Source organism: Balaenoptera musculus, chromosome 7 (genome assembly GCF_009873245.2).
Source record: "Balaenoptera musculus isolate JJ_BM4_2016_0621 chromosome 7, mBalMus1.pri.v3, whole genome shotgun sequence".
Classification (NCBI taxonomy): Eukaryota; Metazoa; Chordata; class Mammalia; order Artiodactyla; family Balaenopteridae; genus Balaenoptera; species Balaenoptera musculus.
The window spans coordinates 51,350,348-51,375,623 of record NC_045791.1 but is presented as its reverse complement, the minus strand read 5'-3'; the positions used below and the strand labels follow the sequence as shown (position 1 = coordinate 51,375,623).

The 25,276-nt window shown below is 37.1% G+C and overlaps 2 protein-coding genes across 5 annotated transcripts; one reads left to right on the top strand and one right to left on the bottom strand.

Moving 5' to 3' along the window:
* The first annotated feature begins 4,366 nt into the window (after positions 1-4,366).
* On the top strand, positions 4,367-14,739 carry METTL5 (methyltransferase like 5). Of its 3 annotated transcripts, XM_036858202.1 has the most exons (7): positions 4,368-4,819; positions 6,752-6,866; positions 7,251-7,432; positions 8,226-8,308; positions 12,548-12,599; positions 14,167-14,216; positions 14,643-14,739. In XM_036858202.1, exons 1-7 carry the CDS (start codon positions 4,711-4,713, stop codon positions 14,679-14,681), a joined length of 630 nt encoding a protein of 209 aa, XP_036714097.1. In that variant the 5' UTR covers positions 4,368-4,710; the 3' UTR covers positions 14,682-14,739. The 3 variants fall into 3 exon arrangements, with proteins under 3 accessions (XP_036714096.1, XP_036714097.1, XP_036714098.1); XM_036858201.1 differs by having other exon boundaries at positions 4,367-4,819; positions 14,167-14,666; XM_036858203.1 differs by having other exon boundaries at positions 4,755-4,854; positions 14,167-14,666.
* SSB (small RNA binding exonuclease protection factor La) lies at positions 13,075-23,945 on the bottom strand. 2 transcript variants are annotated; one of them, XM_036858199.1, is made up of 12 exons: positions 23,816-23,939; positions 22,019-22,093; positions 19,223-19,326; positions 18,958-19,132; positions 18,196-18,303; positions 18,001-18,101; positions 16,848-16,919; positions 16,439-16,481; positions 15,886-16,026; positions 15,409-15,595; positions 15,154-15,285; positions 13,075-14,835 (listed from the first exon to the last, which is right to left on the bottom strand). In XM_036858199.1, exons 2-12 carry the CDS (start codon positions 22,082-22,084, stop codon positions 14,744-14,746), a joined length of 1,221 nt encoding a protein of 406 aa, XP_036714094.1. In that variant the 5' UTR covers positions 22,085-22,093; positions 23,816-23,939; the 3' UTR covers positions 13,075-14,743. The 2 variants fall into 2 exon arrangements, with proteins under 2 accessions (XP_036714094.1, XP_036714095.1); XM_036858200.1 differs by lacking the exon at positions 19,223-19,326 and having other exon boundaries at positions 23,816-23,945.
* Positions 23,946-25,276: the final 1,331 nt, after the last annotated feature.

Here is a 25,276-nt window from a genome sequence, read left to right as displayed (position 1 = left end):
TATCTCCCATGTGATGTAACGTTGATTGTTCTCAGTTAATGTCTCGATTTGATCGCTATCAACTTCAACTGGTCTACCCGACCGTGTAGCATCATCCAGTGAGAAATCTCCAGCATGAAACTTGGCAAACCACTTTTGACACATTCAATCAGTCACAGCACCTTCTCCATACACTGCACAAATCTTTTTTTGCGTTTCAGTTGCGTTTTTACCTCTCTTGAATTAATAAAGCATAATATGCCGAAAATGTTGCTTTTTTTCTTCCATCTTCAATATTAAAATGGCTACACAAAAATTCACCAATTTTGATAAGTGTTTTTTTAAATGCATGCTGATATGACAGCTGTCACAATACAATCTAACAAAATTCGAAAACAAAACTTCGAATAAAGTTAAAGACAACTAAGAGATACTAGAGCCATCTGAACTCTTTGGCCAACCCAATATTTCTATATATCAGCAATGAACACACGGACAACAAAATTTTAGATGCAATACCACTTACACTTGTGCAAAATAAAAATTAAATACTTAGGTGTAAGTCTAACAAAATATGTAGAACACATATGCAGAAAACTACAAAACACTGATGAAATAAATCAAAGGCTTAAGTAAATGAAAAGAGACTGTGTTCATGGACTGGAAGATTCAATGTTGTTAACATATCAATTCTTCACAAACTGAAATGGAGATTTAACCTAATTCCTATTAAAATACCAAGAACATTTCCTGTAATATAGACAATATTACTCTAAAATCTATATGGAGGGACTTCCCTGGTGGCGCAGTGGTTGGGATTCCACGGTCCCAGTGCAGGGGGTCTGGGTTCAATCCCTGGACGGGGAACTAGATCCCACATGCAGGCCGCAACCGAGAGTACACATGCCAGAGCTAAGGAGACTGCATGCGCAACTAAGGAGCCCTGGAGCCACAACTAAGGAGCCAGCAAGCTGGAACTAAGGAGCCCGTGAGCCGTAACTAAGACCCGGCACAACCAAATAATTAATTAATTAATTAATTAACTATTAAAAAATAAAATAAAATCTATATGGAAAGGCAAAGGAATTAGAATAGCTAAAATACTTTATAAAAAGAAAAATAAGGACTTCCCTGGCAGTCCAGTGGTTGATACTTCGCCTTTCAGTGCAGGGGGTGTGGGTTCGATCCCTGGTTGGCGAGCTAAGATCCCACATGCCTCACAGCCAAAAAAACAAAACATAAAACAGAAGCAATATTGTAACAAATTCAATAAAGACTTTTAAAAAATGGCCCACATCAAAAAAATCGTTAAAAATTTTTTTAAAAAAGGAGGAGAAAGTGGGAAGAATCAGCCTACCCAATTTCAAGATGTATTATATAGTTTCAGTAATCAAGACTGTGTGGTATTGGAGGATGTATGAATACACAGACCAATGGAACGGACTAGAAAACCCGGAAATTGACCCAAACAAATACACTCAAATGAATTTTCACAAAGGTGCAAAAACAATAATGGAGAAAGTATAGCCTTTTAAACAAATGGTGCTGAAGCAAATGGACATTCATAGGGAAGGGAACAAAATCCTCTACCTAAACATGACACTTTATACAAAAAAATACCTCAAAATGGATTAAATAAAACATGGAAAACTATAAAACCTTTACCAAGAAAAAAAAAAACATAGGCGTAAATCTTTTTTAGTTCTAAGATTAGACAAAGAGTTCTTAGGCTTGACATCAAAAGCAGTATATGTGAGGGACTTCCCTGGTGGTGCAGTGGTTAAGAACCCGCCTGCCAATGCAGGGGACGTGGGTTCGATCCCTGGTCCGGAAAGATCCCACATGCTGCGGAGCAACTAAGCTCACAACTACTGAGCCTGCGCTCTAGAGCCTGTGAGCCACAACTACTGAAGCCCACGTGCCTAGAGCTCATGCTCCACAACAAGAGAAGCCACTGCAATGAGAAGCCCGCGCACCGCAATGAAGAGTAGCCCTCGCTCACTGTAACTAGAGAAAGCCCGCACACAGCAACGAAGACCCAACGCAGCCAAAAATTAATTAGTTAGTTAATTTTCTAAAAAATCACTATACATGAAAAGAAAACTTGATAAATTGGATCTCATCAAAATTTAAAACTTTTGTTTTCCAAAAGATTCTAAGAGGATAAAAGACAAGCTGCAAACTGAGAGAAATACTTGGAAACCACATATATGACAAAGGTCTAGTATCTAGAATATATAAAGAAATCCCAAAACATAACATTAAAAAACAAAAACAAAACAAAACAAAAACACACCCAACAATTCAACTAGAAAATGAGCAAAAGAAATGAACAGACATTTCACCAAAATGGATATACAGATGGCAAAGTACATGAAAAAAATGTTCAACATTATTAGCCATTAAGGAAGTGGAAATTAAAACCACAATGAGATATCACCACATGTCTATCTGAATAGCTAAAATTAAAAATAGTAGTAACACCAAATGCTGGCTAGGATGCAGAGAAACTGGATCATTCATATATTACTGGTGGGAATGTAAAATGTTATAGCCACTCTGGAAAACAGTTTGACAGTTTCTTAAAAAACTAAACATGCAATTATCATAGGGCAGTTGCACTGAGCAATTGCACTCCTAGGCATTTATCCCAGAGAAATGAAAACTTATGTTCACACAAAAATTTTACACAAGTTTCCATAGCAACTTTATTTGTAATAGACAAAAAGCTGAGGCAACCCAGATATTCTTCAATGGGTGAAAATTTAAACAAACTGGTACATCCATACCATAGCAGTAAAAAGGAACAAACTATTGATACACACAACTTGGATCTCCAGAAAATTATGTTGAGTAAAAAAAAGCCAGTCCCAAAAGTTTACATACTGTATACTTCCATTTATATAAAATTCTTGAAATGACAAGATCCTAAAAATGGAGAACAGATTAATAGTTGCTAGGAGTTAAACTGGGAGTGGGGGGGCTGGAGTGAAGTGGGTGTGGCTACAAAAGTGCCACATGAATGATCTTCAAGGTGATGGAAATGTTGTCTTGACTGTATTTGTCAATATACTGGTTGTGATACTGTACTACAGTTTTGCAAAATGTTACTGTTAGGGGAAACGGGGTAAAAGATACACAGGATCTCTGTGCTGTTTTTTACGATTATGTATGAATCTACAATTATCTCAAAATAAAAGTTTTAATTTAATTTTTAAAAATTAAAAAAAATGCCTTTGCCTCAGATGGGTCAACTGTCCTTCCATATACTCGGCTAGTCTGGATCATCCATTTAGCTCAAACTGCTCACTCTAGCTCCTCCCTCTCAACAGATACCACCACCACCAAACATTTACTGGGCATTTGTTATGTGACAAAGAACTTTATGTACTAACTTTATGTGCTAAGAACTTTACATGTATTAACTGATTTAATCCTCATAACAAATAACTTTGAATTCTGTTTTTCATAGGACGTAGCAGCCTCAGACACTCTACTTCATCCTCATCCATCCACTCCTTTTTTTCCCCTTCCTTTGATAATGAAAAGAAGGGTCCATTCCCCAGATTAAGGGCAATCCTTTCACTTAAGCACTGGATCATTCCTTCTCAGGATCCTAACTCCATCCAATATCCTCTTTCTTGCGTTTTGAACCCCTGCCTTTCAACTACCTCTATTCTGTCTGAATTTAGGTATGTTCACAAATCCTTCTATCAGTTAAAAGGTAAATAAAAAACTTCCCCCAGCCTAAGCATCAGCCATTCTCACTCCTCTTAGCCACTTTTCTTAAGAATTGTTCCCATTTACTCTAATTCCTTAACTTCCATTTAGTTCTCCATCCGCGACAACTCAGCTTCTGCTCCTACTCTATGAAACCCTAACTTCTTTCCAGCATTTGACACCACTTCCCATTCCTTAATCTAAACTCTCTCTTGCTTGGGCTTCTCGGACATCACCACGCTGTAGGAGCTGAGGTAAGTGACACAGTTGACCTAAAAAGAGGGAAACAAAGTAGGGCATGCGAATGGCAAGGAAAGCAAAGGTGAGTGGAGGTTTCTACTCTTTGAGAGGGAGCTTGGGAGACAGGAGGCAGAAAGGACCACAGTGGGCATTAAAACAAATCGACCGTGACTTTCACCCTCACCTTCACCCTCTTTCTCCCCACTTCCTTCAAGGACCTGACAGTACTCAAGGAAAAACTAGACGGTAATGACCACGCGACATGTGGCGGGGGCCGGCCCCTGGGGGGAGAGAAGGGCGGACTTTCCTGTGGGCGCCGACGGTACCGCTGTGCAGGCGAAGGAAGCGCTCGGCTGCCATCGGAACCCGTGCGCGGGGCCGCGGTTGCAGCTCGGCGTGGGACCGCTGGATGGCGGACGCGTGTGCGCGTGCGTGACGGCGCTTCCGGTCCCGGCCGAGGCGAGAGCAGCTTCTGGAAGTGCGGAGACGCTGCGTGAGGAGCCTTCAGCGACTCCAGTCCAGTCTCGGCGCGGGGTACCCTGGAGGCGGACCGAAGGCTGGCCGAGGACTCTGCCCACCGCTGGCGCGGGGAGGAGAGCGAGAACCGCCTAAGCCGGGTGTACCTTTCGCGCCCTGCGTTCCCAGCCTGGCCCTCAGCCCGCGGCGCTGAAAAAGGGGCGGGGGATCGGAGTTGGCGGGGAGATCCAGGTGAAGTAGGTTTCTCTGCAGATCCAGCGCCGTTGAACCCTGCGAACGCACACTTTTTGAAACATGAAGAAATTAAGGCTTAAGGAACTAGAGAGTCACCTGCAACAAGTGGATGGATTCGAGAAGCCCAAGCTCCTTCTAGAACAGTATCCAACCAGGCCGCACATTGCAGGTAGGGCGGCTGCTGACCATGCCCTTGTCTCGCAGGTTAGTCCTGTCTACTCACTCCATTGTGAAAATAGAACAGTTATTTGGATACAGAGAACGTCTAGAGGAATTCTGCCCTAAGATTTCATGTTGCGTTAGAGAGGACTTGCTTGACATTGCACCTGAACACATCCCGCGCACAAGACACTCTATCGTTTTACTGTTTGTTTTTCTACATACCCCTCAACACTGTCAGACACTTTTTAATGTGTTTGTTAATCTTATCACACTATTAACTCCTTGAGGGCAAAAATGTGCTGGTCTTGTTCACACAATTCCCAGAGCCTAGAAGAGTTCCTGGTACCACTTAGGAGCTCAGTAAATACTTGCTAAATAAGGATCCGTTTCCCGGTGTAACGAATTGCCAGTATGAGGATTCCTACGCGCTATACTCTGCCCTAGAAATGAATACTAGAGTTGGTAGTGGAAGGACTGAGCTTTAACAAATCCATAATAGGTGCTATATTAAAGATGAGGATGCATTTCAATTTTAACAAATGATTGGAGAATCAGCAGTGTTGCTTGATGTGAGAGATTGATACTGGAAGTAAAAGAACACAGGAAAAACCATTTATATTTAATAAACATATTACCAAAGTCATTGAGGGAGTCTTAGGAAAATTAATTTGTTGGGAACATCTGCAAGGAGGAGTCCCCCTAACTTCAACATAGTTCTGTTTCTAAGCTGCCAAAGAAAGTCAAGGAAAAAACGTGTATACCTGCACTTAACTCCCAACATATTGTCATAATTCCAACCAAAAATTGCACAAAATTGTGTCTGAGGTAAGACCAGTTATCTCAATTTAGATAATGATTTCTTTAATGTCTTCTGGCTGCAGGGTTTCTTAGTGGAATCCTTTTTTTTTTTTTTTTTTCCAAATAACAATCAGTTGTTTCAAAGCCAGTGTGTAACATACACATGGTTGTGCTAATTCTTTGAGATACTAGCTTCAAAGTCACTAACACCTACAGCAATAATCAGAACAGCACAGTCAGCCTGACACATCCCTGTAATTGTGTTTTTGATAAAACCTCTAGATTCTGGGGCATCAGTGATGGCCAGCAGCCCTTGGTGGGTTCAGATATCCACAGGGAGATGTCAGTGAAGTTACTCATGCTTAACCTTCAGTATAGCCCCAATCTTCATGTATTTGAAAGATCCCTTTCTCATCTCAGCAGCTTCTGTTCTGCTCCTCAATAGTTCTCTTATCAGGTCTCATTAGTAGATACGTGTGTCTGTAGATCATGAATATATGTGTGTGAATATATGTGTCTAAAGGCCATATTGTGGATGTAGGCCTTTTCCTTTCCCATTCTAGCTTGAACTTACAGTACCTGTGTTATGGTGACAAACTTGCTGCAAAAAAAGTTCTGTTTTAATGTTAATGCTTGTTCAGTATTAGTGGTTCCCAGACTTACAGATTTCAAAGATCAGTAAAATTTCACAGTTTTGGAAACTGATATAGGGTTGCCAGGTCTATATTTTGACAAGGAAAGATATTTTTTAAACCTATTTACTCTTACCATCCTTTCATAAAAGTGATATTTCAACATCAAAGAAAACTGATATATGTATATGTGTATGGCAATGTTTTGAACAGGTTGAGGAAAAATAAAACATTTTGACCTTATTTTTCTCATTTTACCTCAAAGTTTTGTCATTCTTGGCGTTGTCAGCAGAGACTAGTTTGGGGGAACCACTGGTATGTGTTATTATCCTTAACTACATACCAAGTTATTATACCTTACTATTTTTTAATAATCTGGCACACGATTTAGGGGAGGTGTAAATAATGCAAGATAAGAAATTGTTCTACAAAGAGTCATTTGCACAAATTGGATTTTGGTCATCAACTTGCCTACTTATTCCTTAATATGTTTTTTTTTGATCATTCAGCATGTATGCTCTATACAATTCATAACACATATGATGACATTGAAAATAAAGTGGTTGCAGATCTAGGATGTGGCTGTGGAGTGCTTAGCATCGGAACTGCAATGCTGGGAGCAGGGTATGTGATCCAGTACATACTGTTTGGGTATGGGATGGTTTTAATAAGAAGAGTAAATAAAATCAACTGATTTATATTTATGGGACTCTATAGTGTGAGATGAGAGGAGCAAGAATCTAATACCGAGTACATTTAGAATGGGCAGAACATCAAAACAAACTAAAAAAACAACAACAACAAAAAACAGTAACAGCAGAAGTCATATGCCCCTCTTTTATATGAACCTGAGTTTCCAACCCCTGACAGTTTGGGAAATCATACTGTTAAAAGACAACACTCACTGTCACTTGGTCAGTTGGGTTACAAAGGTACATGGTTTTGGTTTTGTTGTTGTTTTGACTGGGGAGCTTTAAGTAGTTGTCACTTTGTGTTTTATATTTATAGGTTGTGTGTTGGATTCGACATAGATGAAGATGCGTTGGAAATATTTAATAGGAATGTAGAAGAGTTTGAGTTAACAAATGTTGACATGGTTCAGTGTGATGTGTGCTCATTATCTAACAGAATGTCCAAGTCATTTGATACAGTAATTATGAATCCTCCCTTTGGGACCAAAAATAATAAAGGTTAGTAATAAGAATCATGTGTACTGGTGTCTTTGTAGAAAAGCAAGTTTTAAAAACCATTTTCTCATAGATTGTTTGGGTTAAGTGATTTTATCACTGTTCATTAAATAAACCAATCTCTTACCTGTATAGTTATTACAGTTTGAATTTCAGTTTGTTTAATGCATGGCTAGGGAATTGAATTTTTCAATCTTTGTTTTCATAAGTTTGTGCTAAGTGAACAAATTTATCCACTTACTATTCTTCATCTGCTTTCTAGAATGATTTACCTAACCCTTATGAATGAGTATGAATCCTATAAAGGCTTTTATATTTTTAGAACCTCTTTTTAATGTCTCAACATTTGAAGGTTTCAACATGTGTCCATCAGTAACAGTGACTCACTGTGGCTATTTATTTTATGTATTTTGGGGGCAAGGAGGGTAAGAAGTCAGAAGAGGAAAAGACACGCATAGTTTAAAAAGTCCTCCCTCCACCTGCCCCCACCATTCTGATTACTACTTTACTTGTTTGCTTCTGCCCTCTTTGAAAGTTGTTAATTTGGAATATAATATTAAAATTTTTACTTTAGCCCCATTTAAACAAGACAGTATAATTCTGGTTTTATTCCATCAACCTTAAAAGATATTTAGATATCATGGTTATTTGTACCCTGTCTTGTTACAGAAAGAATTTGAAATGGCTATTTTGGAGTTTGGAAAAAAATGTTTCTAAATACCTATAGTATTCCTTTAATCTTCTATTTTGTTAACAGGTATATAATGTAAATAGGAGCTTTTTCTACTCTTAACAGGGACAGATATGGCCTTTCTGAAGACTGCTTTGGAAATGGCAAGAACAGCAGTATATTCTTTACACAAATCCTCAACTAGAGAAGTAAGTTCAAATCATCATAATATTCTGTGTCATTTATTTTTAAATTCATGACAGTATTTTAAGGATTTACTGTGAATACTAAATACCAGGGTATCTAATTCTCCTGAACTTTTAAAACATCTGGCACTTAGAAAGTAAGTTTTCCCTTTAACTAGCTAGCATTTGTGATTAGCTTTATTTTGTCAAAGATTTGTTCAGGCAGGAGCTGTTAACAGGAGAGTGATTATATAATTCAGGAATAGAGGAGTAGGCGTAACGGTGGTTCCAGTATGTCCTGGTTTGCCTGCGTAAGCCCTGGTTGGTGCGTCCCAGTGTCCTGGTGTGGCCTGGTGTGCATAAGGGAGGCAAGGGCGGCCTGGTTTTTCAGAACACTGAGCCTGGGAGGCTGAACTGATCTGAGTTCAGAACCCACTTCTTCCATTGTTCTTCACTGTCAGCACATAACACATAAGGCTGTGTAGGATGTATTCCAGAAAATTGGGGGTGGGGCGGTACCTTTTTTTAGTGTCAGTTTAACATAGTGATCAAGAACACAGACTATAGAGCCAGCCTACCTAGATTCATATCTGAACTCTGCTGCTTCCCAGCTGTCTTATCTTGGTCAAGGTACTTGAGTTCATTTTCGTCACCTACCCTGTACTCACCTATACTCTTACAGCATGAGGAACTAAGAGCACCTTATACTTTGCAGGGTTGGTGTGAGGATTAAATGAGTTAATATTTATAAAGCACTTAAATAGTGTCTGGCAGTTGTCATGTTAGCTGTTATTATTTTAAATCAGACATGTATTAAGAGATTTTAAAGTAGTTTTGTAGGAAAAATATTTTATTTGTATAAATGCAGTGTACTGGAATTCAGTTGGAAACAAATTATGAATATATGGTAATCTAATAACCTTTAAAAATATATAAAATTACATAGCTAAAAATATATACAGGCATACCTTGTTTTATTGCCATTTGCTTTATTGCACCGTGTAGATAATGCATTTTTTTACAAATTGAAGGTTTGTGGCAACCCTGCATCAAGCAAGTCTGTCAGCACCATCTTTCCAATAGCATTTGCTCACTTTGTGTCTCTGTGTCATGTTTTGGTAATTCTTGCAGTATGCCCAACTTTTTTATTATATTTGTCATGGTGATCTGTGATCTTTGATATTACTATTATAATTGTTTTGGCATTGTTTAGCAATAAAGTATTGCACACTTAATAGACTACAGTATAGTGTAAACAGAACGTTTATATGCACTGGGAAACAAAAAAATTCAGGTGACTCACTCTTGTGATATTCACTTTATTGCGGTGGTCTGGAACCAAACCTGTAATATCTCCGAGGTATGCCTGTATACTGTTAAACAATTAGTAGTGGTCCCTGCAGGTAAGCAGCAGAACACAACATGACTTTACTGGTAAATAAATCCCCATTCAGTAAGTGAAAACAAACACCAGGAATTATTGGTATCTAAAAAGCCTGTGTTGAGGAGGTCCACAAGATCATCTTCAGGTTTGATGATTCACAAGGAAGTCTCATAGGACCGAGCATATCGTCATACTCTTGACTGGGATTTATTACAGCTAAAGGATACAGAGCAAAATTAGCAAAGGGAAAGGTGCATTGGTCACAGTCCAGGAGAAACCAGGTGCAAGCTTCCGGAGTTCTCTCCCAGTGAAGTCATACAGGATGCACTTAATTCTTCCAGCAAAGAAGTTTTGTGACAAGGCATGTGAAATGTTGTCAACCAGGGAAGGTCACTGGAATCTTGGTGCCAAGGGTTTTTATTGGGTATTCATCACATAGGCACCCCCTGCCTGGCACATACCCAAATTCAAGACTCCCAGTAACAAAACAGGTACTCAGCATAAACATTTTAAGCACAGTGAGCCACTATTATTAAGGGATGGGGAGTGGAAACTCTCCCAAAATCTAAGTTCCCATACTCTAGCCAAAGGCCAAACTTACATGTAGACCTTTCTACGGATAAGCAGTCAGGCCTGCTATGAACTCTTCTGCAGTTTGGCATAACATAAATTTTATATTACTGATATACAATTCATGCAAACCAAGTAAAATATGCCAATAAAAAGTGCAGTTAAGCAGCAAAGTCTAATTAATTGAATGAATTCCTGCAGTCACATTACCAAGGAACTCCCATCTTCACTGTTTGGTATTGCCATGTTCCACCACCAGGAGGCAGCAGTATCAGCATTGTCTTGATCCGCTTAATAGAATTTTAAGCAAATATTTACTTAAATCCATTTTTATTTTGGCAGTGTAGAAGTATTTCCATTAGCACAGCAACTAAATAATTTGAGAAATTAACCTGGTGTGTATTGTGCATACTGTGAAGGAGGTATGATAATGAATGAACTTTTAATACTAAGACAGTCCTTAGTTTATGCTGTAGATATATCTGCTCTAAGCTTTGTGATAATTTTGCTTGTTTTAAGTATTCTGTATAACTAGTAACATTGTTATTGAAGCTTACCTCAGACCCCTTAACTGTAGACCGTTGTCTTTTTAAAGTGCTTGGCCCTCTATCCATAATAGAGGTGCATTTGATAGAATTTTTTGATAGAAATACTTAGGTAAAATATAAGCGGTATCTTGGCAGATATGTTAATAAGCTGGATGACTCTTAACGGCTGTTGCCATATCTTCTTTCATTAGGCATTGTGAGAATTTAGTTCTTGGCTTATAGTTAAAGCAAAGTAGGTAGGCCAGGCACTGTTCTTTCAGTGTTTATCCCAAGCTTACCCCATTTATTCTTTGACATCTCTGCCAGAACCAACCACATTCCATTGTATAATCTAACATCTAAAACCTCTTTCACTAATCTTAGGGCTCAGATAGCAAAGAACTGTCATCATACTTTATTTCTCAAAAATTTACCAAGGATCCTAGGATTCCATTAAATTATAATATTATTTGTATTAAAGTCTATATCCTTTTTTTTTTTAATATATATGCTAGGTATTATTTTTTTTAATTTTTTATTTATTTATGGCTGTGTTGGGTCTTCGTTTCTGTGCGAGGGCTTTCTCTAGTTGCGGCAAGCAGGGGCCACTCCTCATCGCGGTGCGCGGGCCTCTCACTATCGCGGCCTCTCTTGTTGCGGAGCGCAGGCTCAGTAATTGTGGCTCACGGGCCCATTTGCTCCGCGGCATGTGGGATCTTCCCAGACCAGGGCTCGAACCCGTGTCCCCTGCATTGGCAGGCAGACTCTCAACCACTGCGCCACCAGGGAAGCCCCTAATGTCTATATATCCTTATACAGAAATTTTAGGTCTCGAAGTAGGGGAAAAAATATGCCCAGAACTGGGATTATTTATTAAATTCAAGAACAGACTACAAGCACAAACATATTATATTATTTATAATGGAAATATTTGAACCTCAAACATAGGGATAATTGAGTATTTTATCAATCAGTTTGAGTACTGTGAACACTACCAACATGAACAAAATGCTTATACCAAATATTGCTATCTCTACTACAGTAGTTCTAGAAAATTATGCATAAAATTTACTTAGGGGATTATGAGCAACTTTTTTTCCATTTTTATTAATGTTGGAGTGTTGTGTATATATTTTTATTCATAAAGCAATTTTTATAAATTAGTAATCAAAAATTTTATGAAGTGGTTCAAAATTCTTAGACCTATAAATAGCTAACATTTAGTACTTGCTCTGTATGCCACCACAGTTCAAAGCACTTTTCACACTCTGCAACAATCTGATGAGATATCATGATCATCCTCATTTAACGGACGAGAGAACTGAGGCACGCAAAAAAATGCGTAATTTGCTCAGGGTTACATAGCTAATAGAGCTTCAGTTCAAATGCAGGCTGTCTGGTTCCAGAAACCATTTCCTTAACCTCTGTACCATACTGCCACTGAATTGCTCATGGACATAGATCTCTGCTGAATGGTTTCTAGGATACCTGTATATATTGATGAAATAATGCTGCAGAAACCATGAGTACATTATTTACTTTGATGCACTTCTGAAATAATAGCTTTATTACTTGAATTTAATTATGTAATTTGGCTCAGATTATTAAATGGCTTGGTTTCGTATTTTCAAAATATTATTCATCCAGTTGAAAAAATTTTAAGGGTCTAAATTCTAATGAAATTTTGAAAGCTTGAAAACTTACAATCAAGTATTAGTAAAAAGCAATTTTTTAAAAATTGTTTAAAGATCAGCTCACATTAACATGTTATTTTATGTTCAGCATATTCAAAAGAAAGCTGCAGAATGGAAAATCAAGATAGATATTATTGCAGGTAAGACAAATTATGTTTCTCATGAACAAATCTCAACCCTAATTATCTAAGAAGGCCAACAGGCATTAGCCTAACCAGAAATTTTACATGTGCTGAGAAAAGATATTGTAAAACATGTATCTTAGTGTGGCAAAATGTGGGTGGTTGGTAGTGGGTTGGAAATGGAGTAAAGGCAGGGTATCAGTGTTTGCCCAAGACTGTCCCAATTTATGCATTTTACTGAAAACTTTTAATGGCACCCAAGTATTTGTTCTTTCCAGGCTCAGACAGAACCTTATACTCATCACAGTGACTTAAGAGCTTGGGCTTAGAGTTTGTCAGGACTTAAGTTTGAAATTCATTCCTGGAAAATACCACCAGATTATGCCTGGATTACCCTTCTATTTCAACTTTCTAATTGTCCCTAGAGTCAAATAACATGAAGCTTTTAATTTTTTTAGTGGGGGATAGAATATAATCATCCACACCATGTAAATCATGTTTGATACATTTTTATTAGTAAACTGGGTAATATTCACAAACATCAAAATGGGAAAAGCATGTAACTAGAAGCTAACTATAAACCAAGTAATTCTGAAAAGCCTGAAATAAGAGTACAATAAGGGGGAAATTTTTTTACACAATAATAAACTGACTGGATTAGTACTAACAAACAGGGTTAACCACATAACTAGATCTATTGCCTTCATAATAATTAGTAATGTAATGTGTAAAAGTCTGTCTTCCTAGTATATTCAGTATTGTCATTCCTTACCTAGTTTAAGGTATTATAATATGCAACATGCAGACCTTAGAACAGTTCCAGTAGTAGGACACCAAGCCAGAGCCTTGCTACTCCAAGTGTGGTCCTCAAATGTGGACCATCAGCATTGACATCCCTTGGGAGCTTGTCAGACTGGAAGAATTGCAGGCTGTGCCCAGACCTACTGAATTATAATCTGCATTTGAACAGGATTTGATTTGATTTGAAGGTGATTTGATTGCACATTAAAAGTTGAGAGCTGTGATTTAGGGAGTTAGAATTTGTTGCAAAATATGAAGCATAGGTAGGTAGACTTACTGCCATCCCTCTAAAGTTGATCAGTGCTAAGTTTTGAGAACCTACATTATCCTTTAGAAGAAAAGAATGTGAAAAGTGGTTTTTCATTTGAGAGCTCAGTAGGAAAATAATTAGCTACTTACTACCATTACTAAAATCCAAACCGGAAATTTTAAAAATAAGCATGGTTGTTATGCAACTGGTAGCTATAGATTATTTAGGAAATTAAAAATAGGAAAATACTATCATATTTTCATAGGATATACTTTTTTGTCCACTTGTTAACCTTCTATACTCTTCCCCATAATCTCAAATTTTGATATAAATGACCCAAACAAATGCCAGGCTCAGTTTGCCATGGCTTATCGTGGGGATATATCAAATCAGTCCTGGATAAATTAAGTGACAGGTCTGAAATGTTTGGCTTATCAGCATTTAGTACTTCCTTAATTTTTTTTTTTTTCTAAGTCAAGGGCGGTAAATGTTTGGAAGTATAATTTTTACCCTTAGGTTGCTTTTGTTTTGTAGAGCTACGATATGACCTGCCGGCATCATACAAGTTTCATAAAAGGAAATCAGTAAGTCTCTTGATTCTGGTTTATCTACGTTCAGTACTGAAAAACTTCACAGTAAGTAATTATTTCTAATGTTATCAAGTTGCTTGAGTGAATACAGAAAGCCAGCCTAGAAGATAAGTACTTAACTCTGGGATGGGCCTATAACCACAACAGCCAATATGCTGGTTTAAGATAAATTCTCAAATACTTTGGGCACAAAAATAAAAAATAAACTTATTTTATTTTTATGCAGTATACATTTTATTACTTTGTACTAATACATTCTCATATTACAAAGGCAATTTAGTGGAAGAATGTTTCTTTTGATATTTGAATAATCTGAAAGAACACAAACAGAATTATACATAAAAAAATACTCATTTTGATAACAATAACAACAAAAAAAAAAGACAAGTTAAACAACAACAAAATTTTCCTTTCTTACAGGTGGACATTGAAGTGGACCTAATTCGGTTTTCTTTTTAAAAGCCTCCAAAGACAAAAGCAGCTTAAAATCTAATTAAAATGAATAAAAAATGTTTACTAAATTACTGGTCTCCAGCACCATTTTCTGTTTTCTGTTGTTTTGATGCAGGTTCTTCTTCTTTGTCTGTTTCTTCTCTTGCTCTTTTTACTGGTCCTATACAATGACAATTAATTTTCGTTAAGTTCACTGTAAGCATTACTCTATGTTAATATTGAGCATAACTATAAAAAATAATTGTTTAAACAGATTAGCAACAACTTTCCTACACCAATGAGAAAAGGCTTTTCCTTTAGTATGGACCTGCTCTCTAAACTTAGCTTCCAAACATCTTTGTTTTCCACGTGTAAAATAGCATAACCAAGGTCAATCACAATCTGAGAACATCACTTACACAGAAGTTGTAAAACCATATTTGTTTTTCTCCCACAAATAATTTCTCATCAAAGTACCAAAGGACTTAAAAAAACTTACTAGATGCACCATTTTCATCATGTTCATCATCACTATCAAATTTAGTTTTCTTGCCCTGAAACTGTACTTTTCCTTTAGCAGACCCAATCTGGGTAGCTTTATTTCCCTTTCCTTTTCCTTTAAATCTGCGACCTGTAGAGACAAAATTGAGAAATCCATTATGTTTTAAACCTCTTGTCAATGTCTTTTAACACCAATTAAAATTTTTACCCAAGCAAATGAGTTAAATAGTCAAAGAAAATCAGAATTAACGACCTTTTGACTTCCATTTGTTTAGGGATTCTTGTTGATCTTCTATTATTTTTTTCAATGCTTCTTTTTCCACATCTCCTTCTAGTACTTCCCAGGTGACCTCTTTGTTCCTTAATTGTAGGTTACCATTATTTGCGTCTTTTGCTTTATCTAGTGCTTCCTTAGCTTTTTCTTTAAACAGAATTATTCCCTACACCAAAGACAGAAAACAAAGGCCAGGGAATTTTACTGAACATCAGGAAGTTATTAAAAAACTTGAAGTCACTAATTCCAACAGTTATTTATAGCACAATTCAGAAAATATCAGACATCACATCCAGTTACAGCAATAATAAAACAGAAAGTAAATGACCAAGTAGAAACTATTTTCATAAACATACTAACAAAAAATTGCTTTCTTCTACTAATGTCATCTTCTAAAAGATAAGTTTCTATGAACTTTTAAACTGAGTGGTAAAAAGCATATGAATATTTCCAAACCTCTTTGGCTCCTCTGACAAAGTCTATCCATTTTATTTCACCATGATTTGAGAAAAGGATATGCAAATCTTCTCTACACGTCTGATCATCTAAGTCCCCCGAGAATTTCAGCAAGCAGCCAATCTTTTCTTCTAGAGATTTCTATAAAAATATATAAGGTGATAAAAGTTTCTTAAAAGCAACCACAAACCAGAAATGGCATATACCTCTCTCTCTCTCTATATATATATACATACAAGGAATAAGCTAGAAACTAAAATGCTATTTTGAAGTAGTATAAGTTTAAATAGTTTAAGTAGTTGGTACATTTTCCTTTATCATCCTCTGTTCTACAATGGCTTCTGATTTTAACTTATTTAACTTCTCCAGCAAGTAATAATTAGTTATTATATAAATCTTACTGCACTGGATAAATAATAATTTTAGGCAATATTTGGCTAGTACTTCAGTGATATGACAACTGTAGACTTGCTTACATATTTTCTTTAGAAAGTCCCCAGGCTTTTTATTCTCCTAAATTTGAATTACAGATTTCTTAGTAATATATACGTACCATTTCAGCATTTTCTGCTAACTTTTGTTTTTCTTCTTGCTCTCTACAAGTAAAAATATCATTAGAACGTTTCCATTTACTTCATGTATGAGAAAATTAAACCCTGATAAAGTTTAATGATGCATGATTAAGCATCATGCATGATGACTAAACTTAAGCATGATGACTAAACTACTTAAAAACCAAAGCCAGTCCTTAGGCTTTCTGACTGTCTGATGATAGACTGCAACACATTGTGGCCCCAAGATTATCAAGGCAGCTTAAGACCTCAATGTTTCATTAGCAAAAGGAAGGCCTACTGCTACTCATTTCAGAGCTCATCATCAACCTCACTTCCCAGAACCAATAACTTTACTACCTGTCAGAGCTTTAAGGAACTAAAATGTTATGATTAGCTCAACATACTTACTGTTTAGCTCGTAATTTAGCTTCGATTTTATTTTGCTTTCTTTCTTCATTTTTTTTTGCAAAGTAATCTTCCCTGAAGGACACAAAATATAAAGGCTAAGTTCATGAGAACAAAGAGGACTGCAAATTATATTGAATGATTTAAGACATTGCACAGGAATGAATGTTACATTCTCTATCAACAAAATTACTTATAAATTCAAAATACATTAAGGAAGTTACTCTTATTTTTTAAAATAACAGCTTTACTAAGAAATAATTCACATGCCATAGAATTCATTCTTTTAAAGCATATAATTCAATGACTTTTAGTATATTAAGAATTGTACAACAATCATCACTACCAATGAATTTCAGGACATTTTCATCACCACAAAAAAGAAACCCTATATTCACTAAGAATCTCATGCTGATTTTCATTTTTCATGTATAGAAAAAAGAAAGTATACCAAAAGTTATGCAGCTACTTTGCTTCATAGTTTTTGTGTTAATTTCACAAAAGCAAAAATTCTGAAATCCCTGAGACCCAAGAATAAGCAATTATGAAAATCACAAGTCAAAAAAATCTGAGAGTTTAACACTGACAGCATGATTTATCACTGTGCATCTCTAAGTCCATCAGGTTTAGTAGACAGCATTTAGAAGACTATGCAATGCAAAAGTAGGGGATTATGGCCCTACAACTATGTCATGAAAATGTCCTGGTTTGTCCTAATTTTTAGACACACGCACAGGTGCGCACACACACACACCAAGAATGTGATTCAAATCTCTATTAAATAATCCTTTGTACTGTATAAAAATACAGGCATATATAGATTACGAGAAGGATAAAAATTGTACAGTGATTTATTCTCTAACCACACCAAAAGCTCAGATTTTAGCATCAAGCCTAACTGTAAGTTTCACATGCAAAGTAAGTCCTAAAACTTAACCTCCCTTATTAATTGTGTGAAAAGGTCCTAACACTTCCTTATAGTCTCAAAGGACTAGTAGATCCAGTGAGCAAACTTCAAGCATTTCTCAAAGGATGCCTAAGGATACTAAAAATACTGGTCTTACTGTAGAGAATGTTATTCTATACTCCTTACCCCAGTGTGTCAATTCCAGACAACTAAGTTGCCAAAAAAAAAAACATCAGCAAGTTGACTTACTTGAAAAGTATTAGCAGGTCTGTGTCTTTGTACTTCTGGCCAGGGGTCTCGACAAACTTCTTAGCAGATTCAATGGTATCAAATACAGCAAATATTGATCCCTATTAAAAGTGGAAGAAAAGTTGGGGTTTTTTTTAAAGTTACATCCCAAGTATTTTTCTACTAGAAAAAGTCTGTTACATCATACAACCATACCTTAAATGCTTTGTGCAATGTTCTTCTCATCTGAATATTTAGTACCTGACCTTTATCTTCCAACCATTCTTTTATGTCATCAAGGGTTGCATCAATTGGGAAGCCTTTCTGTGAAGAGTAGGAAGAAATGTACAAATGACAACTCAAGTAAACGATTTGTGAGAAATTCTGATTTACTGTGTCTTGAAATGAAGTGAGGATATATATATCTCTCTTTCTCTGTCTCTTAAATGTTTAATAGCTCTGGTTAAGAGCCATTGTTGACCAGTGCAATAGAAGTGACTCGTTTATCTGGGATTCACTTCAAAATAATCCAGATAGGCCAAAGATAAAACAAGATTAATCACGTTAGTAACTGTTGAAGTTGGATAATGGTACATTATATATTCAATCTGCTTCTGTATGTCTGAATTTTTGCAGAATAAAAAAATCTACTTAAAAATTAATGTGCTAAAGAAAACAGCTAACAAGTTTAGCTGTTGATAAGTAAGAACAGTTGATGTGCACTGAGTACTTACAATATGTATGTCAAAGATTTTGTCCAGTGTTATATGGGTTTTTTCATTTAATTCTCACAACAGTTCTATAAGGTAAAATATATTATCCCCATTTATGAAGATAAGGCTTACAGAGGCTAAGAATATTGCCCAAGGATATACAGTAGGTGGTGAAGCTATGATTCCTGAGCCCTTATTCTCATCCACTCTATGTGCTTTCTAAATAAATTTAAGATATAATTAAATGCATTAAAGGCCCACTTACAATATAAACAGATCTGTTTTTTACATCATTTTTATACTCATCAGTCACTTCAGGGAGGGGTTTGCTTGGAGATCTTCTAATTTTAGTTTTATCTTCACTTATTTCCATGAGTTCCGCCTTTGATTTGCTCAATGCTTCTACTATTACATTAAAGTCTGTTGTTAGACGGTTTAACCTGCAAAAATATATATATAAAAGCATTGTAAAACTTAGTAGTAGCACTTGCTGTTAGCAGAAAATCTTATAATTTAAGAAAGGTTTTTACCTATTAAATTTTATCATTATCTCCAAAGGTACCCAGCCTTCATCCAGTTTGATCTGTTCCTTTAAAAATTTGTCGCGTGGCAAATTGAAGTCACCAAAATAATACTGCAAGATAATTACAGTATATTGCAGAGCACTGTATAATATTGAGTTTTAAAAATTACCATTACATCACCAAATTCTAGTCTTTAAAAATACATGTCAAAACTTAACTGGTGGGACTTCCCTGGTGGTCAGTGGGTAAGACTCCGTGCTCCCCATGCAGGGGGCCCAGGTTCAATCCCTGGTCGGGGAACTAGATCCCACAGGCATGCCACAACTAAGAAGTCCCCATGCCACAACTAAGACCCAGCACAGCCAAAATAAATAAATAAATGTTAAAAAAAAAAAACTTAACTGGCAATAAACATTCTCTCAAATACACTATAATATTTATAATACATATTAACAGAAAGATAAAACTAAAAATAATTATTGAAACAATATAATTAGCAGATGTGACAATAGATTAGAAAGCCTTAAAACAAAAACATATTTAAGAATTTGGTATATGAAAAGCCTCTTATTTCAAGTCAGTGTGGAAAGAATAGATTGTTAAATTTAAGAAACTAGAATAATCTGATTAATCACTCTAATTTTTTAAAAATTAGAAAAATTTAAAAGTTAAAAAATTAGGTAAGCTGGGATGAAGTGAGAGAGTGGCATGGACATATATACACTACCAAATGTAAAATAGATAGCTAGTGGGAAGCAGCCGCATAGCACAGGGAGATCAGCTCGGTGCTTTGTGACCACCTAGAGGGGTGGGATAGGGAGGGTGGGAGGAAGACGCAAGAGGGAGGAGATATGGGGATATATGTATACATATAGCGGATTCACTTTGTTATACAGCAGCAACTAACACACCGTTGTAAAGCAATTATGCTCCAATGAAGATGTTAAACAAAGAAAAAAGTAGTATACATGAAAAGACCCAGGTGTGACTACTTGGAATGCCAAAAGTAGCATAAAAAGTAAAAGACAAACACAAAAGTTTATTAATACTTCTTATAAATCAACGAAGAAGAAGAAAAAACTCTGAAAACCTTAATAGAAAAATGAGTAAAGGACACTTTTTTTTGGCTGCACCACACTTAGTTCCCCAACCAGGGGATCTCAGTTCCCCAACCAGGGGATCTTAGTTCCCCAACCAGGAATGGAACCTGCACCCCCTGCATTGGAAGCATGGAGTCTTAACCACTTGTCCGCCAGGGAAGTCCCAGTAAAGGACATTTTTTTTTTTAATTACTAAAAATAAAAATGTACTATAAACGTTAAAAAGTTCAAGCTCACTATTAACCAAATAAATTCAATTTAAAGCAATGAAAAGCATTTAGCCAAAACTCTAAAGACAAGAATACCCAGTACTGGCCTGAACACAGAGAAATGGTCATGCAGGTAGAGATGTTAACTGGCAGTAAGTATCAAAAATCAAAAGTTGTAAAAAAACGTGTATAACCCTTGAGGCAGTACATCTCCCTCTAGGAATTTTATCTTAGAGAAATCAGTGAACATGTTTAATAACATTTATATATGAAGATATTTATCATAGAACTACTACAGCTAAAAAATTGAAAATGTCCTACATATCAAATAGGGGATGGTGTAAATTACTGATGATACAAAACTACTCCCCCATAATGCATCCTATGTTTGGTGGAGGGAAAGGGGAAAAAATTATGTTACTGTGAGCACTGACCAATTTGTGAAAAGGTATTCATCAGGCTTTTAACCTTGATTACCTCAAGAGGGTGAGATTTGAGAGGTGGCAGGTTGTGGGACATTATTAACTTTTTCTATATACAGTTTTCTTCACGATTATAAAGAAATTAATAAAAAAAAAGCTGTAACACAGGAAATTTAAAATAACAGAGAAGTGCAACTTTAAAAAAGTTCTGAGAGTTGCAAAAAACACTGAACAGTATGATCTGAAGTTCCTCGGTTAAGAATATGAAACATAAATTAAGAGATAATTTCCCATGTAGCCATTACTGATACTGTAAAGCACCAACTTAAATACAATACCTAAATTCAAAAAAATTGTTAAGAGAAAACAGATACTCTTAAAAGTTACAATGGCTGGGACCTCCCTGGTAGTCCAGTGGTTAAGAGTTCGTCTTTCAATGTAGGGGCTGCAGGTTCCAGCTAAGGTCCCACATGCCTCAGGGCCAAAAAACCAAAACATAAATCAGAATATTGTAACAAATTCAATAAAGACTTTAAAAATGGTCCACATCAAAAAAAAAAAAACCCCAAAAACCAAACAAACACCTTTAAAAAGTTACAATGGCTGAGAACACCTAATTGGGCAGGAAAAACTACTAGAACCTGCAAGAATAAAGTGCTATTTAACAGGGAAGGTATTTTACAAAGGATTTTAAAAATTATTTTACTATGTGCTAGGCACTATTCCAAATGTTTTACATTTTGTGAACTAATGTAATCCTCACAACCACCCTATGAGGAGGGTACACTATTATCCTCGCTTTACAGACTAGGAAACTAAAGCACAAAAAAAGTTAACTAACACTATAGTGTTACCTTTTGAAATGTCTTTGTTCTTGAGTTTCAGAAACAGGCTCCATTAATATAAAACTGTATACTACTGTATATTTATCTAACTCCAAGAATCAAAGACAAACCAAAAGTTCAATAGGTCAATACACTGAAATTAAATGGTCTACCTGTATTTGTTTTGAGGCCCTAAATTTCCTCTCAAAGAGCCTGGTTTTGCAGTGTAACACCACAGGAATCATACCTCGATTTGATGACAGATTTTGGCCTCCAGAGCAGCCATTTTTTCATTATCACCATTTTCTGCCATTCTGGCTATCTGTAAAATTTCCCAAATGGCATAAAAAAGTTATTTACTTTTTACATAAAACTCAAGACCATTAAAAGAATGTTTTAAAATTATCAATATCCCACTGTTTTCCTAAAAATCAGTAATTTTTAATTTCATGGGTTCAATTTCTCTACTCAATTCTCAAATTTCAACAAAAGAAAACTCTGAAATTAGTGATGAAAAACTATGGATAATCCACACCCCTTCCAGTAAATCACTGTTCCATCTTCTATAACAAAGTGAGTGGTTATCTTCATTTAGCTGATCTAGAAAGCTTTGCGGGAAAAAACTCCATTCAACCACTTACCAATCATTACCAGGTTTAAGTAGATCATCATCTGTCAGTATATTACTGTGGATCTCAGTCTTGTTTGGTGTGGGCCGAATTTCGTTTAAAATTAGTCATAGCTGACTTACCAAAAACTTGTCATCAACAAGATTATGTATCAAAACTTTAAGGTGAAAAAAATTCAAACACTACATACAGTCAGGGTTAGATTAAATAAATACTAATGATAAGGAACATATGAAAATGATCATTTGAGAACCTGAGGACACTAAAACAACATTAAACTGGGTGTATGCCGACTAATTTACTAATACATTGGTTAACCTTACAGCCAGTTTCCTGTTTCACATCCCTGACAATAGCACTGTAGGAAAAAATGAAGCTGTGAAGTTGGTTTGCTAGGGATAACAAAGTCTCCTGACTTCAAATTACTTGCTTCTAGTGCTCCATTAAAACCATCCAAACACCGTGTACAAAAGTATATTTAAAAGAATTCATCAAGGATATCTGCCATTCATTAACTCTAGCGATGAACTATGACTGGTACACTTCTTGGAGGCATGGCTTTACAATGTGTAATTGCTATGCAATACAACCTGGATGCACACTGGAAGCTCTCCTACGGTGCTACATCTCACTACAAAATTTGCCCAATCTTACGCATTGGTTGTCGACCATAATTCCTAAGTTATTACTGTGATCTAGGGCCCCCTATAAAACAACGGGTGAGATAAAAGACCAATTTAGTCCGTGTAAGACTTCTTTGGCCTACCCAATATTGGAACTTCGTTTCATGAGATACTTTCTCAGAATGTACATACAACCAGAAGTGAAATATTACCCTCACTTTCCAATTTCGCTCAGAAGCCTTGATGTGAGTGAATGAGGACCATTGAAACCCAAGAGAGTGACGCCCGGGGAACACCTGCGGCCCCGATTCCCCGGCCTCCAATCTGTCCCACACGATCCAAGGAACCTTCGGCGTTTTACCCACGTCGACCTCTCCAGAAACTTACACAGTCGGACCGAAACATCCGCTTTCAGCGACACTGGAAAGCGGTGGAGGTACGAAACCTTAAAGACGCAGTGGGGATGCGGGTAGCCTGGGTCCAAAGAACCCGCCACAGCCCGTCCCAAAGCAACCACTCGGTCACCTGGGCCCCAACCACGTGCGGGGAACCCTAGCTCCTGCGAGGAACGCAGAGACCGGCTCCCCACCTCGCGGCTGCCCGCGCCCCTCTCTCCCCAGCCCAGCGCGCCGCCTCCGGCTGCGGCCCACGAGGCGCTCGCCCCGAACGCGAGGAAGGCGAGGAGCGCACGCAACCAGCGTGAGGCAGCAAGGAAAGGGAAAGCGCCGTCGCGCACCACGCAAAGCAGACCCTTTTGTACCTTCTTCTTTTTAGCCACCTGGAGTTGCTCACCTTTAAGTTTTCGGTCCCGCAGAGAGGCGCCCCAGGGTCACTAAAAGCGACAGCAACGTCTCCCCTCCCCAGTGCCGCCAGCTTGCCCAACGCGCCTAAAGAAGATGGGGGTTGTCCCGGCAGCCCTTGCGGCCAGGGTGGGCGGGGCTTCGGGCGGACCTGAGCCGGCTCCGCGCTCTGAGCATGCGCGGCGGCCGCGGACTCCCAAGGCCGGAGAAGTCCCGCCCTCAGTTCGAGGAGTTTGGGTTAAATTGGCAAGCGGGACATTGGAGGGTATTAGGTTAAATATTTATTTTTAAGTATTTCTGGACAGAACTTGTATTTCCAGCCCTTCCTTAGGCTGTCCATTCACATGAAGTGGTTGACTTTTTTTTCAGATTATACTTTTTAAAAAATTGTTTTAATTATCCGTAATAGTTCCCCCTTAAAAAAATGACAAGTAAAATTTTTTAAAAATGAAAAATTCATGGAATCTTAGAGTTGAGAAAACAGTACAGTAGAGCGTTTAAGAGCTGGAACTCTGAGGACTTCCCTGGCGGTCCAGTGGTTAAGACTCTGCGCTCCCACTGCAGGGGGCACCCGGTTGGATCCCTGGTCCAGGTAAGATCCCGCATGATGCGCAGCCCCGCCAAAAAAAAAAAAGAGCTGGAATTCTGAAGCCAGACTGCCTGCATTCAAATAACGGCTCTCCAGTTTACAGGCTGTGTGATCTTGGGCAAGTTACTCAACTTCTCTATCCCTCACATATAAAATGGGGCCATTGCTAAATATCTTATACCTCGTACAGTTGTCGTGAGCATTAAATGTGATACAACATATGTACCTTGCTGGGAACTGTGCCTGGCATATAGGAAGAGGAGCAGCATATATTAATTTAAAACAAACAAAAAACGTCATTTTAAAAAACTGAAAGGCCATCTAGTGCAGAAGCCTGTTGGTCTGCTAGAGCCTTCTTCTTTTTTTTTAATCTTAGTTCCCCCACCAGGGATTGAATCCCGGGCCAACGGCAATGAAAGCGCGGAGTCTTAACCACTGGACCGCCAGGGAATTCCCAAGAGCCCTTTTCTATTAGTATACTTTTTGCACAATAATTTTAGTCACTTAAAGGAGTTTTTTCTTTTTTTTTTTTTTTTTGGAGTTTTTTCTTGTGGTGAGGCAATCTTTTATTTTCCCCTGAGTTTCTGGAAAATTTAAAATTTTTATGGCATTGGTGAAATAGCCTGTTAAGTGATTTCAGAGTTTTTTGGCAGTCCCAAAACAGATCAAATGAATTTATTTGGAAAAAAATTCAGTTATAGGTTCAATCCAGACATTACATCAAGCCAATGAGAAAAAATTAATAGAGTTATGCTGAGGTAGTTTAAATTCAAATGAATCATGTTCTCTTTTATCCACTCAACAAATATTTATCTAGTCTCTACTTTGTACCAGACAAAATAAAAACTTAATTCACTTTTTGAT